The sequence below is a fragment of the Nerophis ophidion genome, linkage group LG08, assembly GCF_033978795.1.
Source record: "Nerophis ophidion isolate RoL-2023_Sa linkage group LG08, RoL_Noph_v1.0, whole genome shotgun sequence".
NCBI classification, from domain to species: domain Eukaryota; kingdom Metazoa; phylum Chordata; class Actinopteri; order Syngnathiformes; family Syngnathidae; genus Nerophis; species Nerophis ophidion.
The window spans coordinates 35,377,291-35,389,790 of record NC_084618.1 but is presented as its reverse complement, the minus strand read 5'-3'; the positions used below and the strand labels follow the sequence as shown (position 1 = coordinate 35,389,790).

At 42.4% G+C, this 12,500-nt stretch overlaps 1 protein-coding gene across 1 annotated transcript in view; it reads left to right on the top strand.

Annotated features, from left to right (window-relative positions):
- LOC133557706 (voltage-dependent calcium channel gamma-7 subunit-like) overlaps positions 1-12,500 on the top strand; it is a 42,199-nt gene that overhangs the window by 20,312 nt on the left and 9,387 nt on the right. Inside the window, exons 2-4 of the mRNA XM_061908411.1 lie at positions 2,611-2,806; positions 4,925-5,011; positions 5,082-5,222. Of these exons, the coding sequence (XP_061764395.1) occupies positions 2,611-2,806; positions 4,925-5,011; positions 5,082-5,222 (424 nt within the window). The remainder of the gene's footprint in view (positions 1-2,610; positions 2,807-4,924; positions 5,012-5,081; positions 5,223-12,500) is intronic.

The following is a 12,500-nucleotide window of genomic DNA, read 5'->3' as shown; positions in this document are numbered from 1 at the left end:
TGTATTTATTTGTTTTCTGTTTGTTGTTTTCTTTAATGTGAATAGGTATACACTGTTATGCAGAGGTGTACTTATATCAAATGTATAGAGAAATGCTGCTATTTATGGTTGCGGCGACAATAATTGTACTCCTTCCTTGGAAGCGGGACAGAAAATAGTTGAGAAAACGCTGGCATATTTAAAGTTCTGGGCAACCCATGCCGTCCGGATCTTAACCATTTTCATTCTTTATACTCATGAAATGATTAATTGAAGTTGTTCCGTTATTAAATGAATCACTTTAATTAATTAATTGTTGTAGTTATAGGACTACAACGATTATTTCAATAACAAAAAAAAATTCCATAAGAATTTCCATGTCAGTTTGGACACGTTTGAGCTACAATAAAGATGGCATTGTAATGGTGAATTAACTAAAATTGAGGATAAAGGTTCAATTAAATATGATTCCGATTTTTTTTCAATATTCGCTCAGGCTTCATAATTTATGCCTAAAGATGACAGAGGGCCACCCTGGTCCATCGTGTATGATCCACTCAGTGAAATCATCATTTGACATGCAGATGCTGTGTCAGTTCTCAACCAATCAGAGACAGCGTAGCCTGTTTGCGTCATTTCCCGTTACTTTTGTTAAGTGGGAGGAGCAGTTTATCCCGTCATGTGACTCGAAACTATCTATGTATTGTCCGAAACTTTAGAAGCAGCACTTTGCCACTGAATGTGTCAGTTGTCTTAACAGCCAAGCTAATTATTGCCATGGTTGTTTCCCTCGGGTCTCATTGTCGTATTGCAGTATGATCATGTTTCAGTACAGTCAGGGCAAACTTGTCCTTCATTAATCCTGCCCTCATTCATCTTCATTCTCTTCTTCTCATCCTTCAGTCTCCTTTTGTATGCTGCACACACACACACACACACACACACACACACACACACACACACACACACACACACTGGTTTAAACATGTCCACTTGTTGGTGCCAGTTGGCGTCCGCTGCGTCCGACGGACATATTGCCTTTCAATAGCAGCACACACACACACACACACACACACATGCACGCACACACAAACATACACAAACACACACAAACGCACGCGTACACACACACACACGCACACACACACACACACACACACACACACACACACACACACACACCCCCCAGGTGATGGCCACATGACTTACATCGCCATCTGTGGAGCCAAGCTTCCACACTGACCCAAACACTTTCATCTTTGATGTTCTTTCAGGAGTCACATGAGAGGAAGTCAACAGGTTGTTGTAATAAGGTTATGATGATGTAATTTTTAAGGACTTCATTAGCAGACGTCTTCTCCTTCTTTTTCTCCTCCTCTTCCTCTGTCTTATTTTCTTTGTTCTTAATCTACTTATCCTTCTTCATCATCTCCTGCTTCTCCTTTTCCATACCCTCCTCCTCCTCCCTTGTGTGCCTTCTTTTTCATCTCCTCATTCTCCTTCTTCATCCCCCTCTTCTCCACCCTCCCCCTGTTGTCCTTCTCTTTCTTTATCCCCTTTTACTCTTCTTTTATCTCTTGCTTCTCCTTCTTCTTTACCTCCTCCTTATTTTACTTCTTCTTTATCTCCTCCCCTTTCCCCTTGTTCCTTCCCCTCTTCAAGGGACGGCGTGGCGAAGTTGGTAGAGTGGCTGTGCCAGCAATCTGCGGGTTGTTGGTTCAATCCCCACCTTCTACCATCCTAGTCACGTCCTTTGTGTCCTTGGGCAAGACACATCACCCTTGCTCCTGATGGTCCTGGTGAGCGCCTTGCATGGCAGCTCCCACCATCAGTGTGTGAATGTGTGTGTGAATGGGCGAATGTGGAAATACTGTCAAAGCGCTTTGGGCTCCTTAAAAAGGGGTAGAAAAGCGCTATACAAGTACAACCCATTTATCATTTCATCTCCTTATTTCTCCATATCTTTATTATGTTCTTCTCCTTCATACCTCCTTTTTCTCCATATCTTTATTATGCTCTTCTCCTTCCTCCCTCCTTATTCTCCATATCTTTATTATGCTCCTCTCCTTCCTCCCTCCTTATTCTCCATATCTTCATTTTCCCGCTGTTCCATCTTCTTCATCTATTTCTCTTTCTTCTTCATCTTCTTCTTCTCATTGTCATTCTTATTTATCTCTCCCTCCTTCATTTTCTCCTCCTTCCGCTTCTTTTTTCCTCCTCTCTGTTGTCTCCTCATTTTCCTTCATCTCCTTATTTCTCCTTTTTTCCTTCTCTGTCATTCTCCTTTCATTTCTTCATCCCTTCTTCTTTCCCTTATTCACTGTCTCCTCATTTTTCCTCCTTCAAATCCTCTTTTCCTTTTTTATCTTCTTTTTCTTTTCCCTGTTACATCTTCTCCGCATTCTTCACCTTCCTCTTTTTTCTTCCTAATTCTCTTCCTCGTTCTTCTTCTTCATTATCTAATCATTCATTGTTCTTCATCTCCTCCTTCTTCATCTTCTTTTTTATCTTCTTCTTTCCCTTCCTCCTCATCTTCTCCTCCCTTCCATTTATTTTCTCTCCCTTTCTTTTTATTTCTGTTTCCTCTATTCTTTCTTATTCGCCTCCTCCTTCTTCCGTTTCTTTCTACAGATGACATCGTTTAGCACGCGGGCGTTGACGCTGCTGTCATCCATATTTGGAGCATGCGGGCTGCTGCTGGTGGGAGTGGCCGTGTCCACAGACTACTGGCTGCTGATGGAGGAGGGCGTGGTCCTGCAGCAGAACCAGACCACCGAGGTCAAGATGGCGCTGAACTCGGGCCTGTGGCGTGTCTGCTTTGTGGCGGGTGAGGAAGAACTTGTTATGGTCTGGACAGTTCAGTTCTAGCCCATTTTAGACCCATTTCTAAGCTGCCTTTCCTCTCAAACATCTTGGAGAAGATTGTTTTTACCCACTTAAACACTTTTTTAGAGGACTGTGATATTTTAGAAGTCTTTCAGTCTGGGTTTAAACCCCTCTATAGCATTATTAAGGGTTTTTATTGACATCCTTAGAGCAACTGATTTAGGTGATCATGTGATTTAGTTTTACTGGATCTAACAGCAGCATTTGATAAGATGGACCATAATATTTTAATTGGCCGCCTAGAGCATCAAGTGGGCATATGTGGTACTGCTTTGTGTTGGCTGAAGTCATATTTGACTAACAGGACCTTCTCTGTAAATCATCAATAAATCAATCAATCAATCAATGTTTATTTATACAGCCCTAAATCACAAGTGTCTCAAAGGGCTGCACAAGCCAAAACGACATCCCACCCACCCCAGTGGAACGTCGATGTGAATGAATATGAGAAACCTTGGAGAGGACCGCATGTGTGGGCAACTCCCCCTCTAAGGGAGACCGAAAGCAATGGACGTCAAGTGGGTCTAAAATAATATTGTGAAAGTCCAGTCCATAGTGGATCTAACATAATAGTGGGAGTCCAGTCCATAGTGGGGCCAGCAGGAGACTATCTCAAGCGGAGACAGGTCAGCAGCGCAGAGATGTCTCCAACCGATGCACAGGCAAGCGGTCCACCCGAGGTCCCTACTCTGGACAGCCAGCACTTCACCCATGGCCACTGGACCTGTCGTCCCCCCCTCCACAAGGGAGCAGGGGGTAGAAGAGAAAAGAAAAGAAACGGCAGATCAGCTGGTCTAACAAGGGGTCTATTTAAAGGCTCGAGTATACAAATGAGTTTTAAGATGGAAGTTAAATGCTTCTACTGAGGTAGCATCTTTAGCTGTTACCAGAAGGGCATTTCAGAGTACTGGAGCCTGAGTAAAATAATAATGGACTGGATTTATATTGCGCTTTCTATTATTAGATACTCAAAGCACTCACAGAGAAGTGGGACCCCATCATTCATTCACACCTAGTGGTGGTAAGCTACATCTGTTGACACAGCTGCCCTGGGGTAGGCTGCCAGTTTTCGCCTACGGACTCTCCGACCACCACCTATCATTCATTCATCATTCATTCACCAGTGTGAGCGGCACCGGAGGCAAAGGTGAAGTGTCCTGCCCAAGGACACAACGTCAGCGATTTGGATGTCAATAGCCGGGGAGCGAACCTGCAACCCTCACGTTCCTGGCACGGCCGCTCTACCCACTATGCCATGTCGCCCCATAAGAATAGAAAGCGCTCTAGAGCTCTGTTGCGGGTCCCAAACTCTGGAGCGATCGCTCTCTCCATGTGAGACAGGCCCCTTCTTTGGCTATTTTTAAAACCCTTCTTAAAACCCATTTTCCGCTCCATTGTGGCTGAGATAGGCACCAGCGCCCCCCGCGATCCCAAAGGGAATAAGCGGTTGAAAAGTGATTTCCTTGAACAAACAAATAAATAAATAATCAATCAACAAATCAATCCCAGGTGGGCCGAACTGGTAAAATCATGACATGATAACTTAAAAACAAAGACGACATTGAGTGTTTCTCTATCTACTTCCTGAATCATATGGTCTTGGATCCAAACCAGGCCATGTTCCTTGGAGCCAACGAATGGATGATTTTAACCCAGCATGAGACTTTAAACTGTTTTTAACTTTTAACTTTTTTAACAGTTTTCAACTTTTTAACTGCTTTTTATTTAACAAATTGTTCTTAGGGTAAGTTGTATTTGCTTTTTCAATCTGTTTAAATGTTATTTTTTAGTCTGTCCTTTGCCTCTCATTCTTTGTGCTGTACAGCCCGTTGTTCTTCAACTGTGGTTGTTTAAAAGGGCTTTGTAAATAAAGTTGGTATGGTATGGCATGGTATGGTATGGCGGTGTCGCCAGGTGGCCATGTTTGTTTGGGCCGCTCTAAAATGTTAGCCGACAAAAACCCTATGCCGGACTCCTGTGTGTGTTTGTGTCTTTCATTTGTACATTTGGTTCTCATTGGTCTCCTCCTTGACATTTTGTGCCTTTGTAAACCCCCCAGGACCCGAGAAGGGCCGCTGTGTGGCGTCTGAGTTCTTCAGTGAGCCTGAGATAGAGATCACCACAGAGAACACGGCCAACATTCTCAGTGAGTTTCATTGCCATGACAACCAGGTGACAATGATGAGAGTGCTCCTCTGACCCCTTACTTTCTTTAGAAATGGTGCGGACGGCCACGCCCTTCCCTGTCGTGTCGCTGCTCTTCGTCTTCATCGCCTTCGTCATCAGCAGCATCGGACACATTCGGCCTCAGCGGACAATCCTGGCCTTTGTCTCCGGAATATTTTTCATCCTGTCTGGTGAGGGTGCAGTGTATTGTGTGGTTTTGTAAAATGTGCGTGTGTGTGTGTGCGTGTGTGTGTGTGTGTGTGTGTGTGTGTGTGTGTGTGTGTGTGTGTGTGTGTGTGTGTGTGTGTGTGTGTGTTTGTGTGTGTGTGTTCTTGTATTTTTACTTTTCTTGAGACATCAAGAATGAAAAGTACCTTCCATATGAGGACCGGTGAACAAGTTAAGACCAATACTGTATCATGGCCCGAAGACAGAAAACTATTGCATCTAAGAGAGAATGTCTCATTTGTACCCCTGGTGGTGAAATCTATAAAAAAGAGGGTGGTCCCAAAAAAGAAGGATTTTTCAAATTGACTGATAGACGCGGGCGTGCTAAACATGCTAACTAGCATGGGAATACGTCGGCGGCTACATCCAGCGGCCTGTGAAGCAGGGGAGTCTAGTAGCAGCGGGGGCCGTCTACGGAGCAGACGCCAGCGGTGTGATCGGAAACGCGGATGTCGAGCGGGGCTAAAAACAAAGCAGAAGGCTAATCACCACAGAACACCACTTCCCTCCATACCGAAGACGGATTTAGATGGAAAATGCGAGACTACTGGTCTGGGTAAGGAGTCAGTTAAATTAGAACGAGTTTTTTCTGCTTTGAGTGTTTCAGAGTTGGACATGTGTTTTACTGAGGTGGCTAACTATGATGCGTGCAGTTTATCAAAGCAACAAACAAACAATCGGAAAATCCCCGTTACTGAGGTGGCTAACCATGATGCGTGCAGTTTATCAAAGCAACAATCAAACAATCAGAAAATCCCCGTTACTGAGGTGGCTAACCATGATGCGTGCAGTTTATCAAAGCAACAAACAAACAATCGGGAAATCCCCGTTACTGAGGTGGCTAACCATGATGCGTGCAGTTTATCAAAGAGACAATCAAACAATCGGAAAATTCCTGTCGTATCTATTCCTAGATATGGTCGTAATTATACTGAATGCACTGGGCATAATAAACACAACATTATTAATATTGCTACTACGGATAATTTGATCAAAAATTCCCTGAAACAGCCCACTACCTATAATATAGGCTTTTTAAACATAAGATCATTGTCTCCCAAAACGTTATTAGTTAATGATATTATCAGAGACAACAATCTTAACGTCATCGGTCTCAGCGAAACCTGGCTTAAACCAAACGACTTTTTTGCGCTAAATGAGGCATGTCCTCCTAACTTGACACATGCGCATATTGCCCGTCCGCTTAAAAGGGGTGGGGGGGTTGCACTAATATACAACGAAAACTTTAACCTTAGTCCTAACATAAACAATAAATATAAATCGTTTGAGGTGCTTACTATGAGGTCTGTCACACCGCTGCCTCTACACCTGGCTGTTATCTACCGCCCCCCAGGGCCCTATTCGGACTTTATCAATGAATTCTCAGAGTTCGTTGCTGATCTAGTGACACACGCCGATAATATAATCATAATGGGGGACTTTAATATCCATATGAATACCCCATCGGACCCATCGTGCGTAGCGCTCCAGACTGTAATTGATAGCTGTGGTCTCACACAAATAATAAATGAACCCACGCATCGCAACGGTAATACGATAGACCTAGTGCTTGTCAGGGGCATCACCGTTTCCAAAGTGACGATACTCCCGTATACTAAAGTATTGTCCGATCATTACCTTATAAAATTCGAGGTTCAGACGCATGTTCGTCAAACTAATAATAATAATAACTGCTATAGCAGCCGCAACATTAATGCTGCCACAACGACAACTCTTGCTGACCTACTGCCCTCGGTAATGGCACCATTCCCAAAGTATGTGGGCTCTATTGATAACCTCACTAACAACTTTAACGACACCCTGCGCGAAACCATTGATAACATAGCACCGCTAAAGTTAAAAAAGGCTCCAAAAAAGCGCACCCCGTGGTTTACAGAAGAAACTAGAGCTCAGAAATTATTATGTAGAAAGCTGGAACGCAAATGGCGCACGACTAAACTTGAGGTGCACCATCAAGCATGGAGTGATGGTTTAATAACTTATAAACGCATGCTTACCTTAGCTAAAGCTAAATATTACTCAAATCTCATCCACCGTAATAAAAACGATCCTAAATTTTTGTTTAGTACGGTAGCATCGCTAACCCAACAAGGGACCCCTTCCAGTAGCTCAACCCACTCAGCTGATGACTTTATGCAATTCTTTAGTAAGAAAATTGAAGTCATTAGAAAGGAGATTAAAGACAATGCGTCCCAGCTACAACGGGGTTCTATTACCACTGATACGATGGTATACACGGCGGATACTGCCCTCCAAAATAGTTTCTTTCGTTTTGAGGAAATAACATTAGAGGAATTGTTACAACGTGTAAATGGAATAAAACAGACAACATGTTTACTTGACCCTCTTCCTGGGAAACTGATCAAGGAGCTCTTTGTATTATTAGGTCCATCAGTGCTAAATATTATAAACTTATCACTCTCCTCGGGCACTGTTCCCCTAGCATTCAAAAAAGCGGTTATTCATCCTCTTCTTAAAAGACCTAACCTCGATCCTGACCTCATGGTAAACTACCGACCGGTGTCTCACCTTCCCTTTATTTCAAAAATCCTCGAAAAATTTGTTGCGGAGCAGTTAAATGAACACTTAGCGTCTAACAATCTATGTGAAACCTTTCAATCCGGTTTCAGGGCAAATCACTCCACGGAGACAGCCCACGCAAAAATGACTAATGATCTATTGCTAACGATGGATTCTGATGCGTCATCTATGTTGCTGCTCCTCGATCTTAGCGCTGCTTTCGATACCGTCGATCATAATATTTTATTAGAACGTATCAAAACACGAATTGGTATGTCAGACTTAGCCCTGTCTTGGTTTAACTCTTATCTTACTGATAGGATGCAGTGTGTCTCCCATAACAATGTGACCTCGGACTACGTTAAGGTAACGTGTGGAGTTCCCCAGGGTTCGGTCCTTGGCCCTGCACTCTTCAGCATCTACATGCTGCCGCTAGGTGACATCATACGCAAATACGGTATTAGCTTTCACTGTTATGCTGATGACACCCAACTCTAAATGACCCTAAAGCTGACCAACACGCCGGATTGTAGTCAGTTGGAGGCGTGTCTTAATGAAATTAAACAATGGATGTCCGCTAACTTTTTGCAACTCAACGCCAAAAAAACGGAAATGCTGATTATCGGTCCTGCTAGACACCGAACTCTATTTAATAATACAACTCTAACATTTGACAACCAAACAATTAAACAAGGCGACACGGTAAAGAATCTGGGTATTATCTTCGACCCAACTCTCTCCTTTGAGGCACACATTAAAAGCGTTACTAAAACGGCCTTCTTTCATCTCCGTAATATCGCTAAAATTCGCTCCATTCTGTCCACTAAAGACGCTGAGATCATTATCCATGCGTTTGTTACGTCTCGCCTCGACTACTGTAACGTATTATTTTCGGGTCTCCCCATGTCTAGCATTAAAAGATTACAGTTGGTACAAAATGCGGCTGCTAGACTTTTGACAACAACAAGAAAGTTTGATCACATTACGCCTGTACTGGCTCACCTGCACTGGCTTCCTGTGCACTTTAGATGTGACTTTAAGGTTTTACTACTTACGTATAAAATACTACACGGTCTAGCTCCATCCTATCTTGCCGATTGTATTGTACCATATGTCCCGGCAAGAAATCTGCGTTCAAAGGACTCCGGCTTGTTAGTGATTCCCAAAGCCCAAAAAAAGTCTGCGGGCTATAGAGCGTTTTCCGTTCGGGCTCCAGTACTCTGGAATGCCCTCCCGGTAACAGTTCGAGATGCCACCTCAGTAGAAGCATTTAAGTCTCACCTTAAAACTCATTTGTATACTCTAGCCTTTAAATAGACTCACTTTTTAGACCAGTTGATCTGCCGTTTCTTTTCTTTTTCTTCTATGTCCCACTCTCCCTTGTGGAGGGGGTCCGGTCCGATCCGGTGGCCATGTACTGCTTGCCTGTGTATCGGCTGGGGACATCTCTGCGATGCTGATCCGCCTCCGCTTGGGATGGTTTCCTGCTGGCTCCGCTGTGAACGGGACTCTCGCTGCTGTGTTGGATCCGCTTTGGACTGGACTCTCGCGACTGTGTTGGATCCATTGTGGATTGAACTTTCACAGTATCATGCTAGACCCGCTCGACATCCATTGCTTTCCTCCTCTCTAAGGTTCTCATAGTCATCATTGTCACCGACGTCCCACTGGGTCATTATTGTCACTGATGTCCCACTGGGTGTGAGTTTTCCTTGCCCTTATGTGGGCCTACCGAGGATGTCGTGGTGGTTTGTGCAGCCCTTTGAGACACTAGTGATTTAGGGCTATATAAGTAAACATTGATTGATTGATGATTGATTGATTGATTGAAATTGACTGTGTCGGTTTTAAAAGTTCTCCCCTTCTGGTTAATATATGAAATAACGTGTGTGTGTAGAAATCTTAAGTTCTCCCCCTCTGGCCAAAATATATAATAACAAGTTTGTGTAAGAAATTGAAATGTGCGTTCTTTGGCGAAAATTATTACAAAAAATAAATAAATATGTACTGTATAAAGAAAAATACTGTAATAACCTGAAACAAATAATGAAGATTAAAAACCAATTACAAACAAAAAAGAAACAAAAGAAGAACTGAAAAACAGTATTTTTCTCACAATGTGTCAACAAAATGTTCATATTCATTTTGTTCCTCTAATATTGCAATATTTGTTTGTAAAATTGTTACCTTTTTATTTACAACTATTACTTTTTAATGCAAAATGGTGACGTTTGTCATATAAAATGATGACTTTCATCACAATAAGGCCATTTTGTTTGTTGTTCTTGAAAAACAGTAATATTTTTTGAGTGGAATTTTGCCAAGTAAAATTCAGATTATTATTACAATATTTTAATATAACATTTCAAAGTTTTCTTATGAAATTGTCACTTTTGTCGAGTAAAAATTACGACTTTTTTCATAAAATTGCCAAAATGTTCAACTTCTCTTGTAAAGTTGCGACTGATATTGAGAAAAATTCCAACTTTTCTCATAATATTGCACTAATGTTCAGTTTTTCTTGTAAAATGTTGACTTGTGAAATTGTGACCTTTTTCATGTGAAATTCCAACTAATTTTTCACAACAATCTTTTCTATTATAGCATAGTATGTGTACATTATTATTGTTGTAAATACAACTCTTTGTATATCTGGAAAGCGTGGTCCTAAAGAGGTAGCCATTTTTTGGAGATATCAAGAAGGTAACAAATATGTGCGTGCGCGCGTGTAAGCGTGTGCGTGTGTGTGAGCTTGTGTGTGTGCGTGTGTGTGTGCGTGTGTGTGTGTGTGTGTGTGTGTGTGTGTGAGCGCGTGTGTGTGTGTGTTTGAGCGTGTGTGTGTGTGTGTGTGTGCGTGTGTGTGTGCGTGTGTGTGTGCTTGTGTGTGTGTGTGTGTGTGTGTGTGTGTGTGTGTGTGTGTGTGTGTGTGTGTGTGTGTGTGTGTGCGTGTGTGTGTGTGTGTGTGTGCGTGTGTGTGTGTGTGTGTGTGTGTGTGGGACATACTTGCCAACCCTCCCGGATTTTCCTGTAATTGAGCGCCTCTCCCGAAAACCTCCCGGGACAAATTTTCTCCCGAAAATATCCCGAAATTCAGGCGGAGCTGGAGGCCACGCCCCCTCCAGCTCCATGTGGACCTGAGTGACGTGTCGACAGCCTGATTTCACGTCCGCTTTCCCACAATATAAACGGCAAGCCATTCCCAATGGCGTTATAACTGTAGAATGATCGAGGGCGAGTTCTTTGTTTCTTATGTGGGTTTATTGTTTTGCAGTTTCATTAACGTCCTCCCAGCAGGGTAACAACACACAACAACAGCAGTCACGTTTTTGTCTACCATAAAAAATTTTGTCTGCCATAAACAGCAATGTTGTGACAACCTTAAACAGGACAATACTGCCATCTTCTGTACACGCATATGTGACAATAACATCTACGGCTATTAGAGAGTGCAGAAGAACAAGGAATATACAGCCATGGCTATGACGAGTAAGAGGAAGACATACACTTGTAAGATCCAAGCCGCAGCTGCAATTGGACCTGGATAGACTCCGGGAAGAAGTAGTGAACTACCAATTGCTTGGCAGTGAAGATCTTCCTCAAGAAGCAAAGATTGACCGGTTTTGGGCCATGCTAGGGAGAGATGGAATATTCAAGACTCTAGTGCATTTGATGAAAGCACTTTTGTGCATGCCACACAGCAATGCATCATCAAAGAGGGTGTTCAGCATGGTTAGAAAAATAGTGACAGAGAATAGAACAAGGATGGAAAATTCAACCCTTAACTCAACAATGAGTAGATGAGTGTTATGTGTGTATATATGTGCAAATGAATGAACACTGAAATTCAAGTATTTCTCCTATATATATACATATATATATATATATATATATATATATATATATATATATATATATAAGCAGGAAGAGCCAGCACACTGACAACAACCACCACAAATATATATATATATATATATATATATATATATATATATATATATATATATATATATATATATATATATATTTATATTTATATATATATATCATCCGCGTGTGGGTTGCAGTGCCGATCATTACAGAACACGTCATAGCAGGTTTGACTTGCGTTTATTATTTCAATAACCATTAAGTTGTCTTGCTTTTCTGTCGCGCCACTTGTCAGTGTGCTGGCTCTTCCTGCTTCCTGCCGCGGTGCACCTTTCGGTGGCCGGTATGCGCGTCTGTTGCGGGGTGCTCATTGTCTTCCGGGTCTCGTTCGTCGCTCTTGTGGTGGTTGTTGTCGCGTGTTCCTTCTCCTTCTTCTGCCACGATCGTTCCTCCCTCGCCCTTTTTATGCTGCAGCACAAGATGCAGGGATTGAGCACAGATGTGTGGTGTACGCACCAGACTCTGATTGCTGCTCCCGCGCTGCTCCGAGTGCGTCACGCCTCCCCTCTCTGCTGCATGCCCCGCCTCCTGGCCTTCATCTTGGTCAGCACCGCTGCCTCTCTCAGCCCGCTGTCGGCTCGTCGGGTGCGTCTCTCCACAAGTATATATATATATATATATATATATATATATATATATATATATATATATATATATATATATATATATATATATATATATATATATATATATATATATATATATATATATATATATATGCAGCTAGAATTCACTGAAAGTCAAGTATTTCTTATATATATATATATATATAT